Source organism: Musca vetustissima, unplaced genomic scaffold, assembly GCF_032173495.1.
Source record: "Musca vetustissima isolate MV318-11 ecotype Yass unplaced genomic scaffold, APGP_CSIRO_Mvet_v1 utg4481, whole genome shotgun sequence".
NCBI classification, from domain to species: domain Eukaryota; kingdom Metazoa; phylum Arthropoda; class Insecta; order Diptera; family Muscidae; genus Musca; species Musca vetustissima.
The window spans coordinates 286,399-309,433 of NW_026883244.1; the positions used below are offsets into that span (position 1 = coordinate 286,399).

At 33.0% G+C, this 23,035-nt stretch overlaps 2 protein-coding genes across 3 annotated transcripts in view; both read right to left on the reverse strand.

The window, feature by feature from the left end:
- LOC133330094 (phosphoenolpyruvate carboxykinase [GTP]-like) overlaps positions 1 to 23,035 on the reverse strand; it is a 173,672-nt gene that overhangs the window by 44,929 nt on the left and 105,708 nt on the right. The window lies entirely within an intron of this gene.
- LOC133330105 (sodium-dependent neutral amino acid transporter B(0)AT3) lies at positions 2,340 to 21,836 on the reverse strand. 2 transcript variants are annotated; one of them, XM_061538576.1, is made up of 9 exons: positions 21,554 to 21,836; positions 14,974 to 15,206; positions 14,329 to 14,906; positions 11,888 to 12,032; positions 11,456 to 11,817; positions 11,227 to 11,389; positions 10,951 to 11,154; positions 10,534 to 10,602; positions 8,872 to 8,974 (listed from the first exon to the last, which is right to left on the reverse strand). In XM_061538576.1, the coding sequence occupies exons 1-9, from the start codon at positions 21,819 to 21,821 to the stop codon at positions 8,969 to 8,971; spliced, it is 2,028 nt and encodes a 675-aa protein (XP_061394560.1). In that variant the 5' UTR covers positions 21,822 to 21,836; the 3' UTR covers positions 8,872 to 8,968. The 2 variants fall into 2 exon arrangements, with proteins under 2 accessions (XP_061394558.1, XP_061394560.1); XM_061538574.1 differs by lacking the exons at positions 8,872 to 8,974; positions 10,534 to 10,602 and adding an exon at positions 2,340 to 2,528.

The following is a 23,035-nucleotide window of genomic DNA, read 5'->3' on the forward strand; positions in this document are numbered from 1 at the left end:
ATTTCCAAAAACCCAGCCTTATCTCACGCCTACACACCAACACCAACCCACACTCAAAATTTCAAGCTTCTAGCTTTAGCCGTTTCGTCTGGGCGATGATCTGTCCGTCACTCACTCAATCACTTAACACTAAGCTCTTTTATATATATAGATTCCTTATAGGTCCAGTCAATGTTGTGACTCCAGTTATTAATAACAAAATGAAAGCAGTTTATTTTGTTTGTTGTTGTTTTTTTGGTTTTATTTGGGTCAAAATTAAAAACGAACAATTTTTTTGGTTATTAAGAGTAGAGATATATATATATATATAATAATAAAAGGGTACCATATTTGGTACATTTTAGTACTTTTCGTACCCTTCTAGTTCGAATTTCCAAAAACCCAGCCTTATCTCACGCCTACACACCAACACCAACCCACACTCAAAATTTCAAGCTTCTAGCTTTAGCCGTTTCGTCTGGGCGATGATCTGTCCGTCACTCACTCAATCACTTAACACTAAGCTCTTTTATATATATAGATTCCTTATAGGTCCAGTCAATGTTGTGACTCCAGTTATTAATAACAAAATGAAAGCAGTTTATTTTGTTTGTTGTTGTTTTTTTGGTTTTATTTGGGTCAAAATTAAAAACGAACAATTTTTTTGGTTATTAAGAGTAGAGATATATATATAATAATTGTTGTAGTTTTGCTGTCGCTATTAATATCGTAAAATAGGCTCGACTACAATAAGAATAACTTATATCTAAATAGGTTTTACAAAACAGTTGGTCCACCATATTCCGTGTGGACGCTGTCAACTTTAAATCTATCTTAAAAAAAAAAAAAACAAAAAAGGTACTTTTGTTTAAAATTTTGTTTGCAATGTTTACTGGCATTTGGATTAAGATCCTTAACATCGGCTGTATGAAACTCTCAAACAATAATTAGTATTGACAATGAGTTCTGATGAAGATTTTCAATGCGCACAAATGAAACCTCACTTTGAGGCTGGATGTTATAATTTGGTAAAAATATTTACTACTCGCACTCGCTTATTGTCTCATTAAAAATCTTTTAAAGACTACTCTGTTAATGCCTGTTTGGATTACAAATGTTTCCTACTTTGCCAACAAATTCGATATCGTGAAAAATAAGGGGGTTTTGTTGCGTTCCAGACAGACCAAGTCCAAGTCCAATACAACTAAAATGTTATACTAATATTATAAGTATGTATATGTATGTTTAAGTGTTTGTCGGTTTTGTTTGTTGTCTAGGTTTGTATGTGTTTGTGTATATACTTAAAACTACTACAGATGTATTCTCATTAAATTACAACCACTATAACCTATTCACAGCAGTTTTTGTCATACGAAATACTTTAATTTTTAAAATAGACAATTGATCACATTACATCCTATATGTATATTTTGTATATAATTGTATTTGCCCTGATAGCAGATTTATTCTGAAGATGTCAATTCATGTGGAGCACTTTTTTTGAAATAGTAATGTGCATGGCTGAATGCGATTGACAAACCAATGGAATTATTGATTCATTGCCTCTTATAATGTGAACCTTAAAGAACAAATGTGGGTTACAATTTTCGAATAAAATTATATACAAAATATACGTCTATTTCGAGTATTCAATTGATTTCGTTTATTAAGAGAGGAGCCAAAAAAAAAATATGTAGAATAAATTATGTGATCGAAAAAAATATTGTGGAGGGTTTGCTATAAAAATAAACTAATTTTCGTGTTAAAACATTTGATTAACAAACCATGTATCGGTCGAAAGAATGCGTAGAGTTGAACTCCGTGGAAATGCGTTCTACATTGATTCTGGAACTGTTTTGGTAATTAATACAATAACAAAATAATAAAAATACGGCTACTGTCATTTAGAATTTGTTTGCAATTAGCTTTCATATGGTGCGCATGTCGATCATTAAAAATAACAAAAGTTTGTAACAGAAATGTGTCGTCGTTATCGTTTCATTTTGTAATCTTAGACCTAATACTATTCCTAGACTAGACTAAATAATTCGGTACTTTACAAATACTTTTAATTTCAATTAGTTGCTGTTTTCGTTAGTTCATTTACAAGGACGAGTGCCGAACGGCGACACTTATCCTCAGCTTAGTGGCTAAATCATTATTATTATTATAATTATTTATATATGTATTTGGTTTTCCTATATATGTAGGTATGCATGAATGTCAGTATGATTGAATGTTGGAGTGCTGTGAATGTTTTGCCAAACGATGTGAATGTTGCTACTTGGATTCGAACAAAGTTGTAAATGATTAGGCAGAGTGGCAAAAGAAAATAGACTGTTGCAGAATGGGATTTGGGAAGGCATTTACAAATCGAAAACTTCCATTTTAAAGGGCTTTCTGTTCGTTGGCACGTCGAGATGATTGCCGGTAACTCGCATCATTGTACTGCGCATTGTAACCGGCCTGTCGTCTTCATCGTCAGATGCATCACTGTGTGTTTTAACATGTCCGCCTAAAGCAGGACCACTAAAATCGTCCTCGTCGTCCTATAAAAAATATATATTTCATTGTTAGTATACAGTAATAATCAGGATTTTTTTGTTTGTGATATATACAATATATGTACATATGAAAAATATATGTATTTTGTATTCAAGGACATTCAAAGGACAACTAAAACTAGGTTAATAAATTAATAAATAAAAGAGCAGGCAAACAGAGTTTTATGTAAGCCACGATAGTACATTTTACAACAAAGATATTACATATTTATATTACTTGCACACAAATATAAACAAATATTGTTTTGTCTATATATAAATATATATGTATATATATATATATATATACATATTTTAACAAATGCTGGATTGTGATTAAGCATGGATCTAACAATACTCATCAGAACTCATGAACTATGGACAAGCCATGATGTAAACATTTTCAGGTGCAATTGTCTTCTAACTCTTGCAGATTGAAGCAATAACATCCATAAACCCATTATAAAACTTAAACCCCTTCTCATAAGCTTATAATAATTTAAATTTATAATAATTTAATTAATTTTAAAATTCTCTTTTAAATTTACAACGTCCGAATTGTAGGATGAATCAGTTTTTTAATTATATTTCCAATTCGATTTCGAAAAAATTATTTAAAGTGAAATGTTGAAAGCGTGTCAAATAAATGAAACAACTCTGATCTCAGACAACCCATAAAGTAGAAGTGTATCTGTCTATCGTATTATAACCCTGAAGAAAAGGGGGATGTTCTATCGTTTTGGTCGACTATTGTGGCGACATGTCTCTATATTTTCAACAATTTTTCTTTTTCGTTCGTTCCCACGCCTCTCACACCCGCCCCTGCCGACCGCAATTAGTAATAATACAACAAATATAAATTAGAATTAGATACATTAAACAGACATTACATTAACATACATTAAACAGACAACAGTAAACAAAAGCTACAATATAAAATTTGGCAACTGCTGCTCAAATTTCAGGGTCTACTGTTTCCAAGCCCAGTATATGATTCTTGATAGCATGCAATGGACTACTTAGGCATATAACATTACTTATGCTATTATATATTACACATAAGGACCTCATTGGGTTGTTTAGTTCGTAATTAGTTCTCGCGATGGACAATTTCAACGGTTCAAAATTACGTGTTCTTTGAGAGGGAACATTAAAAATTATTTCTCCCGTAAGAAAAGGTGAATCAATCAGACCACGTGTTAATTTAATAATAAATAATGCTCTTAAAATGAAACGTCTTTTTTCTAGTGTTGGAAGATTAATTAACAATAAGTGACTTTTATAAGGTGGAAGTAATTCCGATGGCTTCCAATTTAGGCCACGGAAGGCAAAGATTAAAAACCGAACTTGAACTGACTCAATTTTATCACAGTGAAATTTATAAAATGGACTCCAAAAAATGCAACCATATTCTAGGACTGGGCGGACAATACTAACAAATAATCTTTTAGTAACATAAGGGTCATCAAACTCTTTAGACCAGCGTTTAATGAATCCTAATAAATACTTGGCTTTATTAACACAAGAATCGATATGAAGATGAAACCTTAGTTTAGGATCTAAGATGACGCCAAGATCAGAGAAAGAATCAACATTGTCCAGTTTGTATGACCCTATAAAGTAATCGGATTGTATTGGATGTGATCTGAATAAGGAAAATTTCTTACATTTTTTTAAATTAAGAGGCATTCCATTTGCACTGTTAAAGAGTGAGTAAATCGTACTGTAAATAAACTGAATTACGTGTATTTATATGCGAAAACTGCTTGACATCATCTGCATACATTAGTATTTTGGAGTAAAGAATGGAACTCGGAAGATCATTTAGATAAAGAACAAACAATAACGGACCCAAATGACTTCGTTGCGGAAACAACAATATCTTTAGAAAAGGAATCACTGAACAAAACTTGTTGGGTACGATCCTGTAAATAGGATGAAATCCAGCTTAAAAGAATTGACGGGAACCCCATAACATTAAGTTTATGGAGCAATAGCTTATGAACTACAGTATCGAAAGCTTTGCTGAAGTCTGTATAAATAACATCAGAAATGCGGCAAATAACCTGTATTTAAGGAATAGTTAAATATTTTTGTAAGGGGTAAAAATAATTCATTAGCACAAGATTTCAAAATGTAGGTTGGAACTCCGTTAGGACCGGGGGAAAATGAGGAACGTAATGCCTTTAATCCAGAATAAACTTCATCTTCAGTTAAGCAGAAACGAGGAAAATGATTTAATTTATCAATTTGAAAATTATATTGACCACTAAATGCATTTTGAGTATATGAAGATTGAAAAAAGTCAGCAAATAGATTTGCAATTTCTGAATTGTCCGATGATTCTTTACTTCCAAGTTTCATACAGCTAGGAAATTGTTGTGCCCTTCTCTTGGAATTTACGAATTTAAAAAGCATTTAGGATTATTCAATAAGTTTAATCGTATCTGTGTTAAATGCTGAGAATACCATCTAGAATTTTCAAAATTATATCGGATCCTCGCCAATGAATACTTTGCATAATTAAGAGCAGTATTTGAATTATTAAATTTTTTAAATAATCTACTTTTTATATTGCGTAAACGCTTAAGTGTCGGTGTAAACCGGGGAGGACTCTGATCATTCAATTTGTTAACAGTAAGAACATAATTATTTAGAGAAGTATTTAGTAGTTCGTAATATCTTGATACACACGAATCGATGTCACCACTTAGATCCCATATAGTTGAAAACAATGAAGAACGTAGTTGCACAATATTAGTTTTAGCAAAGTTACGTCTGATAATTGAAGTTTTTGCGGGCGTAGTATTAGAAGAATAATTTTTCAATTCTAAATTCACAGTGAGTGTAGGATGATAAATGTCTTCAGGAATTACATATGGAGAGCCTCTAAAGATTGAGATATTTAACGTAGACGAAAATACTAAATCTAATAGTTTCTCTTTAACATTCAATACGTCATTTACCTGGTAAAGGCAGAGTTCAAAAATTTTATCCCAAAAAGCATCGAATACAATTGGATAAGTCGAGGGAACATAATCCAATATATTATCGCCCGGGATCCAAGCGACACCTGGAAGGTTGAAATCTCTCATGCAAATTAAAGAAGAATTGTTATTAAGTAATGAAGACACTTTTGCAATAAAATTAGCGTGATTTAAATATATTTCAACTCCTGAATTGGGTGGACTGTAAGAACAAGTTAAGAATATAGTGTTACCATGAAATGTCAATTTTGCAGAGACAAATTCAATATCCTGATTAACTGAAACTTCAACAAATTCAGAAGGAATCGTGTTATGAACTGCAATAAGAACACCTCCTCCTTTTTTAGATTTTCTATCTTTTCTAAAAACTTGATAATTATCGGAAATACCTCTGTATCGAGTACATAAGGTTTAAGCCATGTCTCGGAAAAAATAATTACTTTATAATCACTATGGAAACTTGTAAGAAACTCATTTCTCAATTTAGTGTTAAGGCCTCTAACATTTTGATATAGAATCGGTAAGACTATATTTAGTTTTTTGAAGCAGGTGGTATATTCACAGTTCTAGGAATGTATGGACGTTCCTTGAAAACAAACTCTTCGGGCCAAAACGAATTGTTTACTATAGAATTTAAAAAATTATTAGGAACTATTATTTTAAATGAAGCAATATCCCAAAGTTGAGATGAATTGAATTTAAAGATTTTTAAATCACTATCGGATAAATCGTTTATTTTAGATTTCACATAGTCACGGATATTATCAGTAGAGGTGTTAGGATGAAGCCTAGATATAAACACGGTTTTACGTGGAGCTACAACAATCAATTGGAGGATGGTCCAGTTCCAATATTAGCAACTTTAGGGGGAATAACAGCATTTGAAGGTTGGCCATTGACAACAATAGCAGGAGGTAAGGATAATTTTTTTGAGGTTGCAGAAGTAGATGCTGAAGTTGATTCAGAATTAAGTTCAGTAGCTAAATTTAAATTAGAAATCGGAGCAGGCAATTGATTACCTTCAGGAATTACACTTTCCATATTGGAGGGGTAATTTGCCACTATAGGCGAGTACAGACTGGACCTAGATTTGATGAACTGGACCTAGATTTGATGAACTGGGACCACTAGCAATATTAACTGATTTTTTCCTTTTATGGGAGCAAGTTCAAACTTATTCACCATTTTTTCGATTTTTTCAAAATTTTGATAAACCGAATTAAAACTTTGAAACTTTAAATTTAAAATTTCTGACCTAGTTTCCTTAAAAAGCCGATGAAAATTTACCTCTAGATCCCTACTTTCTAAGGAAGACCAACGGAGACCTTTAGACTTATCCGTAATAAAATCAAACTGCCTACCATTAAACCCGGCCCATTTAAGATGCATGTAATTATCACAAATATAACACGCAATAAGTCGTTCGTTAACGTTTAGCCATTATGAATGATTAATAAATTTTATAACCGCCTGAAAGTATGCTTTAAAAACGAGAAGTTATTTGATATGTAAAATGAAAGCAAATGAATTAACGTAACCGCCTGAAATTATGCTAAGGAAAGCAAATTTAGTACTGACAATCAAGTGGGGAATATAAAACAAATGTCAAAACTAACAAAAACAACGAAGGAATAAAATAAACAAGAAGGAGAAATAAATACCAAAATACAAATCAAATACAATTTTTGGAAAAACAAATGAACACTTAAAAACACTTTTTTAGAAAAAACTTCACAATTTCGAAATTAAGAATATTAAATTTTGTTGACACTACAGACACGTTTAAATGAATAATTATTAATTTGGTTTAAAAGACACGCACAAAACACTTCTATACGAGCAAAGTTGCCAAACTAATACTTCATATCATTTAATAAGAAGAAGCATTAGTTTTGTTAACAGCCAACTAAGTATGGTTATGCTTCTTCTTATTTTTCTTTTATTACAAAAAAATTGGCGGCAGTAGGCATACATTTTGTTAAAAATGTGATTTTAACGTGGTTAAAGGCAATAGGATAATTATTTTAAATAGTTGGAAAAGAAAGAAATTATAAAAGGTTTCTTAGTGAAATGTGTGACCTTGTGTCTATATATATAAAGTATTGGTCAATAGTAAGTCAATAGTGATTTACTATAGACATTTCCTACAGGGAATCTACATTTTATTATTGCCCATGTAAACGAACTTTAAACTGAGAGAATTTTGTATTTGTGTTTAAATCATTACTTGTGAGGTAAATTTAGTTTTTTTATTCTGTCTTCCATATGGTGAAATTTGAATTTCCTTCTACCTAAAAAATTCCAGGTGATTGTTGTACAACAACACTTCCGGTTACCACGTGATAAATATATTTAAATATAATGTATTGTGTACAATATCGTATATCCTAAAATAATTTTGTTCCGCTATGTATGTCGTATTGGCACTGTATATTTATTTTTTGGTTGCATATCATTATATTTATATATGTTTTATAATTATATTTTTCATGTTAAAATTTAAAGCATGCTCTTCTACATATATATGTATGTGGTTAAATGTTAATATTATAATTACCTCCTTCAATTGTTTTCTGTCATGTCATGCGAAAGCTTTCCAGGTCCATATATGAGGCGAGTTGAAGGAAAATTATAAATAATTCCAGGCCAATTCTCAGACCCACAACCATGGGCATGGAATCATAACGTTTTTATTCGCGTTAATTTGATTAGTTACATTATGAGAACGATCGCATTACATGAATATTAATGAGGATGTGAGTGTTAGAATGATAATATAATTTTTATTATTATTATTTTTTTAATATAAAATAATGAACCTTTGTTCAGTTTGAGCTTTCAGCATAGGCCTTGAATGTAGATATTTGTCTATAAGTTTAATTGTTGTTTTGGTATTTTTTTAACAGCATTAACATTAAAACTACATACTCTTCATTCAAAGGATGATGTTCTTATGTGGTTGGGTGTGTATCCGGGTTCGTAATTGGCATTTGTGCAATAAGTTGAAAGCGATTTGTTTATGTATTCCTTCACGTATCAATTAATTTCAATTTTGTCAAGCGCAAATGATGGATCTTCTTCTTCAATTGTAATACTAGTAAATGTTTCTGAGTATTTTTTCGCGATTATTTCATATTCATAGCCGAACTATATTTTCTATTGGATCCAGTCGATGAAGGCGAGCGAGTGTTCATTGCCGGTTAGCCAGGTAATTGTTGCAATATCTACGTTGTTGGCTTTTTGTGTTAGTATGACTATGTTTAGGAGTTTGTGTGAGTAGTTAGGTTTGTTTTTGTGGGTGGAAAAGGTAACCAGTGTTTGTGTTCATAAAGAAAACGGAAAGATAATATAAAAACATCGGCTATCCTTTGAGTTTTAAGCGTTAAACGTCCGTTTATTACTCTGAGATGGAGTCGTATGGATGAGAATTTAGTTCAACTATTTAAAATGTTGGGTCGTTTAATTCTGCTTGGAAAAAAATATAGCATATAATTTTGGGATAGAAATATAAAAATTATATTTTTTTAATTATTTTCCTCAAACAGATTATATAAATAGTGAATACAATACAATGTCTATTCGATGAAACCATATACATTGGAATACTTATGGATCCAGCTTAATTTAATCCGTAATATATGCTTCATTCCCTTGAAATAAATCAACAGATCATTTTCAGTAAACATTTATGCAAAAATTGATTTCCTTAACGAAGGGTTACTTTTGAGTACAAATACTTTTTTCTCTAATTTTATACCACATTTTGCTTAAAAAGATATGGCAGACTTTTTTCTTGGAAAGAAGTATTGCATAGTATGTAATAATTCTTTAATAAATGCAAGAAATAACGACGTTAATTTCGGCTTTTTATACCCTCCACTATGAGATGGGCATTCAAAACACCTAAATACGATCAATATATTAATATTGGGGCTATGCCATAATACATTTGTCATAGAAAGACCTAAATATCAATGGAAACTTAAAATATCAAACTATAACCAATTAGTTTGGAAAACATGCCCAAATACCCAATGAGAATACAAAATACTAAATTGTACCTAATTTGGTTGGATGTGCCATACCAATATTGAAAATTTTTAGTAGAAAGATTTGCTACCCGTTAAGAACCCCAAATACTAAACTACAAACTATTGAAAATTGTGACTAAATTACCCAAAATAGGACCAAAATATCACATCAATGCCAAAACTCCCAATGTATATGCAATTTTGGTACAATTTCGTTGAAATTTGGAATGTGAATCAATGTTGAGAAGTAAGGTCGATATAAGAGTGGGTTTTGGATAAATAGATATGGGATCCTGAAATTTCGAGTTAGGATCATTGTTGGGGGTATGATTGGGGTTATGTAGGATGTTTTGGAAATTCGTACTATTGTGTACTAAATACTACCAAATTTAGATTTCGGTGAACCGATAGAGGTGGGACGTTGAATTTCGGAAATAGGGTTATTGTTGGGGTGCAGAATTGGGGTATATATTGGTACAATTATATTTGGATGACGTGATCGGGCTGAAATCCTGAAATTGGGAAATATGATTTCTATTGAATTTATAATAATGTGTACTAAATGGTCCTAAATTTGGTAAAATTAAGATTTTGTTAACCTATAGAGCTCGAATCATCAAATTTAGAATTAGTTTTGGTAATAAGTACTTCAAGAGTACAAAAGCTAATAAATAATACCAAAATTAATATAGAGCTAGATTGTTGTTGCAATCAGAAGTAGCGGGCATATGCTAGTTAAGCAATAAATATTTAAATAAAATCTTCAATTTTTTTCATTTTTTTTTTTTTTGTATGTTTGTAACGACTACGACTATTCCAACCGCAATAAGGGTGAATTCCCTACATGACTAGACGCTGATAGTTTACTCCTAATATAAATAGTTCCTAGGAATTTTTATCAATTCATCCAATGAGTGATTTAACCAGAATAGACATTGTATCGATCTCATCAATTTAATATTGTGTATGCAAAACATTCTTTCTAGAACTTACTTCGAAATCTCCAATTGTGAAACGTGTCGCCGCTAATGAATCTTGTGGAGGCATATCCGGACTCACAATCTGTTTGTTAGTATTTTTTTTTTTTTTTTTGGTTTGTTATCGAGACGGTTAGTTTATTTCGATTGGATATAGATTATCGATACCACGGAAGCATTAGTTTTTGGAGGAATTAAAACGAAAATGAAACATTAATGTGAGTACAATTAATACAATGATTTGGTGTAGGGGTGTTTATCGGTTTAGGTGAACAATTGTTAGCACAACATAATAATATATGTATTTATACGCAAGTACATAGCTTCATATAAATATGTACATGGTGATTGTCCAATAAATAAAACACTCATCCCGAGGACAAGTGAATCGATACACATGTGAAACTCTACACAGGGTACATGGAATACTTACATCATCGTCATTATCGATCATTTCCTTAGTGGAGGCGGTTGTCTCATTTCTTCGTATCGAACCTTGATGTATATCCAAATCCACTTTGAGGCATTGGAAGCTACGCATCAGGAACACTATTGGCATTGGCAAAACACCTGCTAAAATCATGGCTAATGCAATGCCCATTACCCATGGTGGATAATCCTTCGGTTCGACCGATCCCTTGGGTTTCGTACAAACATTTTGAAGTTAGTATATGTTTACTTGCACTTTCAGGCATTTGCTTTCACTTACCGTTTCTCCATTCCAGGCACCATAGGTTGGATTTTTAATGATCATGAATACAATGGATGAGGCAAGAATGCCAACCATAATCACAGGACCAATAAAGCGCCAAGTTAGCTGCCAATACCATCCGGGACGATAACCAGTCATTTGGTAAATATCCTCTGTAAATCTAATAGAAGCGGATGAGAAGATGATGATTGTTGAAACCCATATACCTATTATTTGCATGACATACCTCTCATGGCCATAGATATAGACAACAGCAATCATTTCCATAAGCGCGACCACAACGAGACCAATTGTACCGGCAAATGAGTCGAACATCTTGAGCCAATACTCGCCAGCACCTGTACAGAAGATGAAACCGACAATGAAGCAGAATAGACACACCACTCCAGTTACATGTTGTTTCTTAACCCGCTTGATGATGTCGATGTCGAACAACGTGCACAGCATGCCCTCAAGTATACCGATCTGGGAGCCCAGACCCAATGACAACAGCATTGTGAAAAACAGAACTGCCCAGAATGGCGCTCCTGGCAATTCAACAATGGCCTGTGTAAAGACAATGAACGCTAAGCCAGTTCCTTCGGCAGCCTGTAAAGGAAATTTACCCATAAAAGTTAGTGTACCCATTATGAGTCCGTATGCTGGTACTTTTGCTTACATTATCCAATTCCTTGGACAAACTGCAAGTGCTAAGACCCAGTTTGTGATCAGACATATTGACGCCAGCCATAACGCCTTCATACTGTTCCAATGTGATATTTGGAGATGTTATCATTGAATGTTTAAAAAGTATTTCTTTGTTTCTGAAAATATCGAAAAGCTATTAAAATCGACGGTTTTTTTAAGAGAATAGAATTTGTCGCGATGCCCAATACTGGAAATTCGGATTAATGAATCATGTGTACTGGAAAATAAGGTGTACTATATAGTTTAATGTTATGTTTATGCAATATGTAATTAATATGTCAAGGACATTCGATGTTATGGGTAGAATAAATTCGATCTCCAAAATAAATACCAAGTAGTTCTGTGAACCTTTTCTAAATATTCAGCACTGGAAAATGAATAGGGGCCTGAGATGTTAAGTCTTTTACAATATCAAGTTTGAAATATATTCAAAATATTAGTTAATATCAAAACTGAGAAACTTCATTACACCAAATGGTGGAATAAGTGCAACTGATTATTACATATTCCAAAAAAAAAATTGCATTCTATGTCGCTTATTTTATGTGATACTATATTGACTACAAATTGGATTTTGGGTGAACGGATTGAGTTTTAAACTTAACATTTGGAAAAATGATTGGAATTCTTATCACTTTTGCATCTTTATAATGGAAATAGAAGAGATTTACTCTTATGTGTGTGAATAATACTAAATGGCACCAAACTTGATATTAGATATAGGAATAGAGGTGGAATTGGAATTATAGTATGATTTCCCTATAAAATATTATTTATTTGTTTTGTATTCCCTTTCCGCATACGAAGTAGCTAGTAAATATATTATTGTGAAACAGTTATATGGGAGCTATACCTGAGTCATATATTTTTAAAGTGCTTTAAGTCCATTTTTTCTTATATTGAGATATTTAAGGGTTTGTGTTTGATTTGTTTCAAAAATATTGTTAAGTGGTATAAATTTTGTTTGTGGCTTTGTGCCCTTCAACTTTGAAAATAAAGGACTCACCTAAAGACCGACAGTTACTTTGTTACTCAATGAAACTCCAAGATATGAAATTACAAACCATTAAGTTAAAAAAGTGTCTATAATTCGCAATTTGGAGGATATCGTGATAGATCTTGGACTGACTGCAGATAAAATGCAATAATTTTACCATTATGCACGCTAACGTACCTAAGGTGTCGTAAGTATATAAAAACATGTGCCCTTCATATTTTTGTGTCTTTAAATCACAGTTGAAAATGTTTTGACCTATATTGGATATACATGTATTTATATATATATATATATATATATGGTTTTTGATTCATTTGTTATATACCTATAACGTGTAATATGCCCTCACGAATTGTCTGCGGCCAAAAGACTTTTAAAATACCCAAGAATTCAGTCAGTTCCAATAACTGTCATAAACAAGGTCTTAATGACAACGTATCGAAATCAATTAAGAAACAATTGTCGCAGCACGTGTTTCCCTGCACTTGCTTACATAACCAACCGCATATACAAATCAATTGTAGAAAAACAGTTCGTTGTAGCGCCTCGCTGATTGAATAGGGTCATTAGCAATCCCAGCGGAGATTGCAATTGGCAAGTGTAGATAACATGTTAATATTTCACTGCGACATGTTCACGAAAAACGTCAGCGATCTATCCGAAATGCGTACATGGGAAAACGTTTATTAATGTTATGTAAATATAATATGGAACTTTACTGCGCTTTCTATGGAAGTGGTTCTCTATTAAAAATATATATTTTAAGCGGATATGTATCTTATGAGCTATACTTTGATGGTACAAAATCTTCCAAACGCTGAAAATACAAATGTTATACTATTGCAAATTTTGATATATTTTCGTCTTATTTCGAAGAATATCGAGTAATCATATTTAAAAATTACGATGTGAGCAAAATTATATTACAACCATTCAAAATGGGGAAAGACGTCCACTTTCAAATTAACGATAAACATAGTAAGATTAATCCCAGGCGAATTGGCATGACATGTTGATTTGATCTACAAGATTGATTGCTATGAGAAATTAATGGTGAAACGTATGAAGAAAATACACAACCCATGCCCCAACGTAATTTTTTCACTCACTGTCGCCTCGATATTTTTTCACTAAATAAATGAGGAAATAACGTCAATTCGATTGAAAAATGTCAACATTTGCAACATTTTCCATATTGTCGCCCAAAGACAAACAATGTCGACTACAAAATCAATGCAGGCAGGGAAACATTTTACAATTGTCGGTGGCTTTGTAAACATTCGGTACGTGCAGTGTTCTTACGCTGTGTTTGTATGTATGTGTGAGGACAGATATTAATAACAATGATCTTGAATTCGCATTCGTATAGGAACAAGGTCCACCGCATGATTTTATTCACTAATTCAGATACTTACTGTTCGACACACCGATCCACATTTGCTGTCGCCTTGAAGCCGAGAATGGCAAATATTACCACACTGGCATAGATGGCTGTCACGGCGTTACACACGGACACAAGTAAGACGTCACGAACGCAATTGTTTTTGGGTGTGTTGTAGCTACCGAAAGCTATTAACGATCCAAAGGCAAGACCAAAGGAATAAAATACTTGCGTGGCTGCATCCAGCCACACCGTCGGATCGGCCAGTTTCTCCACTTTCGGCGTGTACATGTGCATTAGACCCGCACTGGCTCCAGGTAATGTTATACCGCGTATAAAGAAGATTGTCAACACAATATAGGGAAAGAGCGAGGTAAAATAGACCACTTTACCGGAGCTCTGGATACCCTTCATCACAATAAAGAACACAATTGTCCATGACAGCAGTAGGCACAGAACGATCCACCACTTGAGGCCACCTGGCTCTTCCATGGACGGAGCAGCATCTAAGGTTGTGCGATACCAAAAGTACGCCGTTTCTGATGATAGCGCACACTCTTCCACAATTGCCCCCGTTTCGTTGGTGGGGCAAGACGCCCACGGCAGGGGATACTATTAATTAATTGAAATTGGATTAAAATATATACATAGATAACACTCGAAACTCTGTTGAACTTACCCTAAAACTATTAAATAGATAGAAGAACACCCACGTGATGATCACATTGTAGTACAGCGCAACGAATAGCGTTACAATACACGATGAAATGCCAATACCTCCTAGCCAGGGATGAATTGTATTCCATACTCCTAGAGCTCCCAAACGCATTCGCTGGCCCATGCCCAGTTCAATAAGAAAGAGAGGTATGCCCTCTAATATTAACATTACCATGAATGGTATTAAGAATGCACCTGAAAAAAGAATGATAAAACAAATCAATTAAAGATAATAAGATTACGATAAATAGGTATTCTAGTAAAAATTACTTAGTAACTTATACATTGTACCAGATTTATTACATCCAAATCAAAATTCTTGAAAAATACATAAGTTGGCATTCACGTCCTTTGTTTTTTGCTTGTACAAAACTTTACGGAGTACATTTTCCAGTGAGATACTCAATAATCCAAAATTTTTATTTAATTCAAGGGCAAAATCAAATTATATTATATTTTTTAATTCACAATGATTCAACACAACACAGTTCTTCGAAATTCCGGGTTCACATTAGCTGTAAACCTTATTTATTTTCAGTAAAATAAATATATATTTTTATTTAATACTTAAGAATTTTTTTTTTTGGTTTGGCTCCATGAATAAAATTTCAAATTAAAGGTATCAATATAACCATAACCATTCATGCCTATATTAATGGTCCTAAAGCATTCACGCTTTATTGATGGCCCAAAAACTTCCACACCTAAATTGATGGTCCTAAAACATCCACGCTTATATTTATGATCCTATATTTGACTTTTCGAAATCTTCCTTATTGGCTTGTATCTATACAGATTGTCGGTATTTTGATGACCCTCAGCACATATAACAAAATCGAAGAGCACACTAAAATACGACTAAGCATTTTAATTTTAATTAACTTATTGACCATCCAAAATGGACGATATACAATAATTGACGTATCTTATGCAACTGAAAGTTTTTACGAGATTGTAATAGTTTTATTTAAATTTAATACCTTTGTCACCATTTTATTTGTTCATGTTTAAGGTTCAAAGGTATGGTAATGGTAATTCACGAAATTTGAAAATAATGGTTATTTTTTGATCAGACCACGTATAGACCTTGATAAATGTGAATATATATTATTTAATGAATGTATATCATGTTCACTTTTATTAATTTTTTAACCACGAGAGACTTATGAAATATATACCAAAAATGTTGGAATCTATTCGAAAGCATTTGTTCCACATGCACGTCTAATATTAAATTCGTACAGTCGATCTAATGTAAAACTGCATTTACATTATAATTTTTTTCTGGGTTAACCACCTCTATGAGGATTTATTTGATATATATGTAATGGATTTCATAAAACCGGTACAATGTAAACATACTATAAGTGACATTATGGACATACTTCCTTTTCCAGACAAGCTTGGAGAGATACAGTCAGCCATAGAGTACAGGTATTAATGTTGTACTCAGAGCAATAGAAGAAGCCAAGTAAAGTTTATGATGGTGCAACCACCTCTATTCTAATTGAGCACAAATTGATAACCAAATGCCTAAAAACGACCTCCCACCCACTCTGGAAGCCACAATTACAAGTTGCAACCTCCCTGAATTTGAAAACAAAAAATGTGTTTGTGTTATTATAAAATTTTAACTAGCAAATATATATATATAGATTAGTCTAATGTACTTATGATGTACGTATGCCATGTGTTTTTTTTTAGGATTTTGACGTTTCATTCCTTGATTTGACATAAAAATCAATTGACTTTGTTCAATGCCTTAGAGGCCGCTAACAGCATTTTTTACTGTGTTGCAAATTGGATTATTTATTACATTTGATTATGTACAAATCAATAATCCGCTTGTGGAACTAACGAATCCGAAAGGAAATCACAATATGGAATGGTGAACCTATTAATAATCGAACCACAAAGCAAAACATACCGATGGTAATAAACCACTACGTGGGAAGATACTGTACAACTTTATGACAGAGTATATTACCGTCTATTACAATGAAAAGAATACTTGTGATGTGAGACCAGAATAGTACCTTGGTGTCGTGTCACATTACAGATTTTTAAATCAAACTAATTGTCGAGTCTAAACTAAAATACTGATTAATGTAATAAAGCATACAGAAAAATGTACAATGAAATATCATCTAGTTTCAGCAAGTCAAAAAAATTAAAAACGTAAAAATGTGAATTCTTGCTAGACACGATGTCAATTTAAGTCGACATGTATGAGTGTACGTACGTATGAACGAACAATTAAACATGTTTTTATTTTCATTTGTATCAAAAGTGCTTAGCGTAGCTGGTTTACTTTTTTGCTATCGTCTTCATTCGATGTTAAGCAGAAAAATTTTAAATAGGGAAAATACGCATTTCAGCACAATTTGCTACTTACATATTTTTAATTATGGGGATTGCATCGGAATTACATGATAAACGTAAATATTGTGTTAAATAAAATGACCATTGGATCAAAGTTAATAATAATTCAATGAATATATATTCTATAGTTATAGATAAAATATTTATAATAAGTCGAAATGAAAAAAATATAGATTTTATACCCCATTCTAATGACCATAATTGTCATTACACAAATGTGTAAAATGTCATATCTATAAACTTAATGATAATTGATTTTAAATCCCTGAAGATATAATTCACATTAGATTCCAGTGAATTTACATTAGATTGTTGACTGCGTTATATTTCATTTAAAATTTGAAAGAAGTTTTTTTAGTTATTTTTAATAACTCGATAATTAATAACATTTTGTGCAAATTGTAACTTGTATGTATATTAAAAGTAAAGTAACAGGGAAGGAATGGTGCAAAAGGCAGTCAATGAATTGTTCAACATATAAATCAAAGATATGGATATATAGAAATAATTAGTAGAGGAACGAAGTAATATCCTTGCCTTAATGTTCCAAAGATCACTCAAATGTACAAAAAAACAGTCTGGATGTTTATCTGAATCCTGAGACAACGAGAAGACTATATAGAAAAAAAGTGCAGATCGTGATCCTTTATACGATTGCGGGGGTTGTCAGCATTAGACGGGTTTGGTTTTCTTTTTCGTTGCTTTTTCATAGTAATAGTTTTTTCCGAGTATGGGCAACTAACCCGACGCCTCAGACCATTTTTTATTGTTTTTTTGGGTGATTATATCAGCTGACTATTTCAAGGGGTGTTGAAAGTAGCTACCCTAGACAAAACCGCGGGGAGATCAGTGTCCACAATTGAGATGAAAGAGGGACCAAGTATCTTTCATCCCCTATGCCATGAAACGAAACATGAATTTTCTGGGGATTTATGATTAGCAGGATAATAAAATACCTTGTCTCCCGATTCACTCCAGTAGATGAGCGAATTACTATAATTCGTATAAAAGCGAAGTTCTTCTACATCAGTCTTATTTGCACCCATACTCCGAAGGAAGGCAAAGATGATCAAAGACCAAAGACTTGTTTTACGAGCGCCTAGAAATAGCTTACTAGCGCTGCCATGGCCATGACATAAAAATTCTTCTAGGAGATTTTAATGGAAAAATCTACGAAGAAACATGTGATAACGACATGAGGTTGATTGACTTCGCGGCAGAAAAAACATGGTAGTTAGCAGCACCTGATTCAAGCATCTCGATATACACAAGGCCACCTGGATTTCTCCCGATCAACGAAACAACGAGAAATCAAATCGATCATGTTGTGATAGACGGAAGGCATTCACCCAGTGTTTTAAGCGATCGATCCGATGAGCGAATATCGATTCGAACCATTATCTTGTGGCAGCTAAGGTTCGCATTCGTCTTAATGTAGCAGCAAAGAGCACACTAAAATACGACTAATCATTTTAATTTCAAAACTTATTGGCAATCCAAAATGGACGATATACAATAATTGACGTATCTTATGCAACTGAAAGTTTCTACGAGATTTTAATAGTTTTATTTAAATTTAGTACCTTTGTCACCATTTTCTTTGTTCATGTTTAAGGTTCAAAGGTATGGTAATGGTAATTCACGAAATTTGAAAATAATGGTTATTTTTTGATCAGACCACGTATAGACATTCATAAATGTGAATATATATATATATATATATATATATAATGAATGTATATCATGTTCACTTTTATTTATTTTGGAATCTATTCGAAAGCATTTGTTCCACATGCACGTCTAATATTAAATTCGAACAGTCGATCTAATGTAAAACTGCATTTACATTAAACTTTTTTCTGGGTTAACCACTTCTATGAGGATTTATTTGATATATATGTAATGGAATTGACAATTTAGATGTACTTGATTTAATAAATCCGGTACAATGTAAACGTACTATAAGAGACATTCATTGGAACATGACAACTACACGCGATAATTCTCGGATATTAATTGAATACATGCCTTATGGACATACTTCCTTTTCCAGACAAGCTTGGAGAGATACAATCACCCAGAGAGTATAGGTATTAATGTTGTACTCAGAGCAGAAGAAGAAGCTCAGTAAAGTTTATGATTTCTCCCGATCAACGAAACAAAGAGAAATCAAATCGATCATGTTGTGATAGACGGAAGGCATTCACCCAGTGTTTTAGGCGATCGATCCGATGAGCGAATATCGATTCGGACCATTATCTTGTGGCAGCCAATGTTCGCATTCGTCTTAATGTAGCTGCAAAAAAGCGATCTAACACGAAATCTCAACGGTGAAAAGCTGCAAACGCAACAGGTAGCAGCGGCCTACTCCGCTCAACTTACCCACTTGCTTAACGAAAGCACTTCTTGTACCGATATAAATATAGAAGCACAATGGCAAAGAATTGCCCACTCCCTACAAACTGCAGCAAAAGCAACACAGGCAGGGTCAATGACCTAGCATACCTATGTGGCTTTCCAACATAGACCATATTTTCACATAACGCCAAATCCTGGAAAAACCCACGAAAAATACATCGACTCATTTCACAAATCGTCGACTACATTCGACAATCCAATCCGCTCAGAAATGTTTAAAGCCATGTCTGCGTTTGGCACTCCTGCAAAATTAATACGGCTATGGTAACTTTAACTGGCACAAGGTCAGCAGTTAAAGTCGGTAAGGATCTTTCAGAGCCCTTCAATGCCGAACGAAGAATCAGACAAAGTGACAGTTTGTCGTGTGACAAACCAACTGTGGAACTTGAGAACTACAGCTTTGAGGTAGTCAAAGATTTTATATACCTTAGTACCGCCATAAATAAAACTAAAGACATCAGTTTTGAAGGATAGTGTTGGTCAAGAGATGCTACTATGGTCAAAGTAAGAGTTTAGAAAGAAGACTACCTCCATCCAATCCAAACTCACACTCTACAAGACGCTGATGCTATCCTTGATGTTATATTGATCTGAAACATGGGTACATGCGCAAGCAGATGAGGCAGCAATTGGTGTGTTTATGAGAAAAATTCTTCGAAAAATCTATGGACCGATCTGCGTTGACGGTAAATGTCGCCTTTGAATGAATCATGAGTTGTACCATCGATTCTCAGACTTTGGCATTGCCAGACTATCAAGCTGCAGCGACTACGCTGGCTAGGTCATGTTGTGAGAATGAATGAGGATGTCTCAGCACAAAATGCATATAAAAACGACCCAACTGATGTCTCAAGCAAAAGGGGAAGGCCACGAATTAGATGGAAAGATCAAGTGGAACATTTCGCAACATGTCATTCAAATTGGAAGAGCTGCGTTCAAGATCGACACGCCTGGAAATCTTTTTCAAGCTCGGCTTATGGAACAAATATTCTGTCACAAGTCAGCTAAATAAGTAGAATATTGTTCTGGTATGGATTGGTGCTGTATGCCTCGATGTGGCTCTAGGCATCTCTGGAATTTTAACAAATATTCTTTTACCCAAAACCTTAACACAATGAACATTTATGGAAAATTTCAGGGCACTTCTCGACAATATATCCTCCGAAATTGGGATAATCCGCTAATTACAGACTGAATGGGAGGCAATTACATCATCGTAATCAAACTTTTGGTATCGATACAAAGCGTTTAGAATCATTTATCTTGGCCAGAAGTGAACACACTAAATATTAAACGAAAGACATAAGTGCTTAATTTGAATTGTATATGAATGAAATATCGATGTACATAATACAAGGACATATATTTGATCAATAATTGTATGTAATTATCGTTTTGGTAATATTTCTTTTATCACTGAGAATAAATCCGGAAATTATACCGATTTTATCATTGTCATTTGAATTCTAATGATGCTGATTCTTAAATAGTATGGGATAGGAACAAATATCAGTGGCTGATTGGGAAGCTCTGGATTTGGTTATATTATTATTTTTCGGAGAGACTGTAAAAATACTGCTTTATTATAATTATTGACACAATTTTCTCTCAGCAACTCACCCGCTATTTTTTTAATTGTTGGATTTGTTAAATCTGTTTACCTATTTACCTATTTAGTTAAAAAACAAATCCTAATCCACATTTACATTAAATGCGAAACATGCATATTGTAATTGACTTACCTCCACCATTTTGTTGACACAGGTATGGAAATCGCCATATATTTCCCAATCCAACTGAATAGCCGATAATGCTGAGAAAAAATTGCATTTTTCCCGACCATGCTGCTCTTTCTGGATCTCCAGGTATCTCTACGGAACTAACGGAGTTTCTCTGTGGAGCAGTTAGGACAATTGTAACACCATGTGAACCATCTCCACGTGCCCTCGTATTCAGTGGTGCCATTTCATGGCCATTGCGAGGCGCATCGATAATTTTAGTAGCAGCCATCAACAGTGGAACAAATCAATAAAAATAGGTATTACTGTTGAATTCACTCTCCCGAATTGAAAGTCAACGATTCCAATTTTGATATTAATGCAACTCAGCAATACTGTAATGACAAAATAAACAGTTTAGGTTAGACCTTTTTAACACACTTATCGGTAAACAATTTTGAGTTCGAAATTTTCGATTTATGTTCATACTCATGGTACAATTATAAAAGGTAACAGCAAATCCCAGCTGATATGATTCCAACGTAATACTAGTGTCAATATGAATTTGACAAATTATGTTTTTAAGAATCACCCAACAGGAAAATTGGGAACGGATACAATTTGAAATTGTTCATTATTAAATGTGCTCCCGCATTCAATTTACTCAATCTGCCTGCTGGGAAAGTTTCAGAAAGCAAATCTTTCTTGAAGGAATAACTCGCTATTTTCATATGTGTTACATATATATATATGGCAATGGCTCAATTATAGGAAAGATGTGGAAGCGATAGAAATATAAATTTGATAGATTTTCATTCATGTTTTTCAATTTTTATTTTGAGGATTCGAAAAAATAAATTGATGATAATTTGTTTGTTTGTTTACATTTTTCTGTCAAATGAGTTGACACTAGTAGAACTTACAACAACAAATTTCCATGTGGTTGTTGTATCGTTTTTTGTACAACAACACTTGCTGTTACCTTTTATTATTATACCATGGTTCATACTGTTAAGTGCTCTCTGTTTAAATCTCAAAACATACATCTATAATATTTAATTATATTACATTAGGATTGGAATAACACCTGGAACGTAGCTAAATAATCAAGTGTTTCGCGGTCTTTTGTGTGTTCAGAAGAATAAAAGTATAATAACATTTTGACCATTTGCATATTTATTAATTTTGAAAGAACGCGAGAGAGTAAATCTTCGAATTTTTATTTTTATTATTAGTTAGTTGAAATTTGAGAACAAAATTTATCTTTAATTAAGATAGTATGTATATGGTCTTTGCCTTGAAAACACATACATACATATTACTTTGCCATTTGTTTGTTTGTTTTCGTACTTTTATTTGCCCATGAAAAGTATACGTTAAATATTGTTTGAAATACAAAAATCATCATATCTTATTACTATGGTAAATAAGTCTCGATTTTATTCCTCTAAAATTATCTCCAATCACAACAGGCCATCCACGATTTCCATAGATAAACACAACTAC

Coding starts and splice junctions, on each gene's coding strand:
- LOC133330105 (XM_061538574.1), bottom strand. CDS start 21,821: ATGGCTGCTACTAAAATTATCGATGCGCCTCGCAATGGCCATGAAATG. Junction 14,907..14,973: donor ATCTATTTAATAGTTTTAGG/GTAAGTTCAACA, acceptor ATTAATTAATAG/TATCCCCTGCCGTGGGCGTC. Junction 11,155..11,226: donor GTGCCTGGAATGGAGAAACG/GTAAGTGAAAGC, acceptor ACGAAACCCAAG/GGATCGGTCGAACCGAAGGA.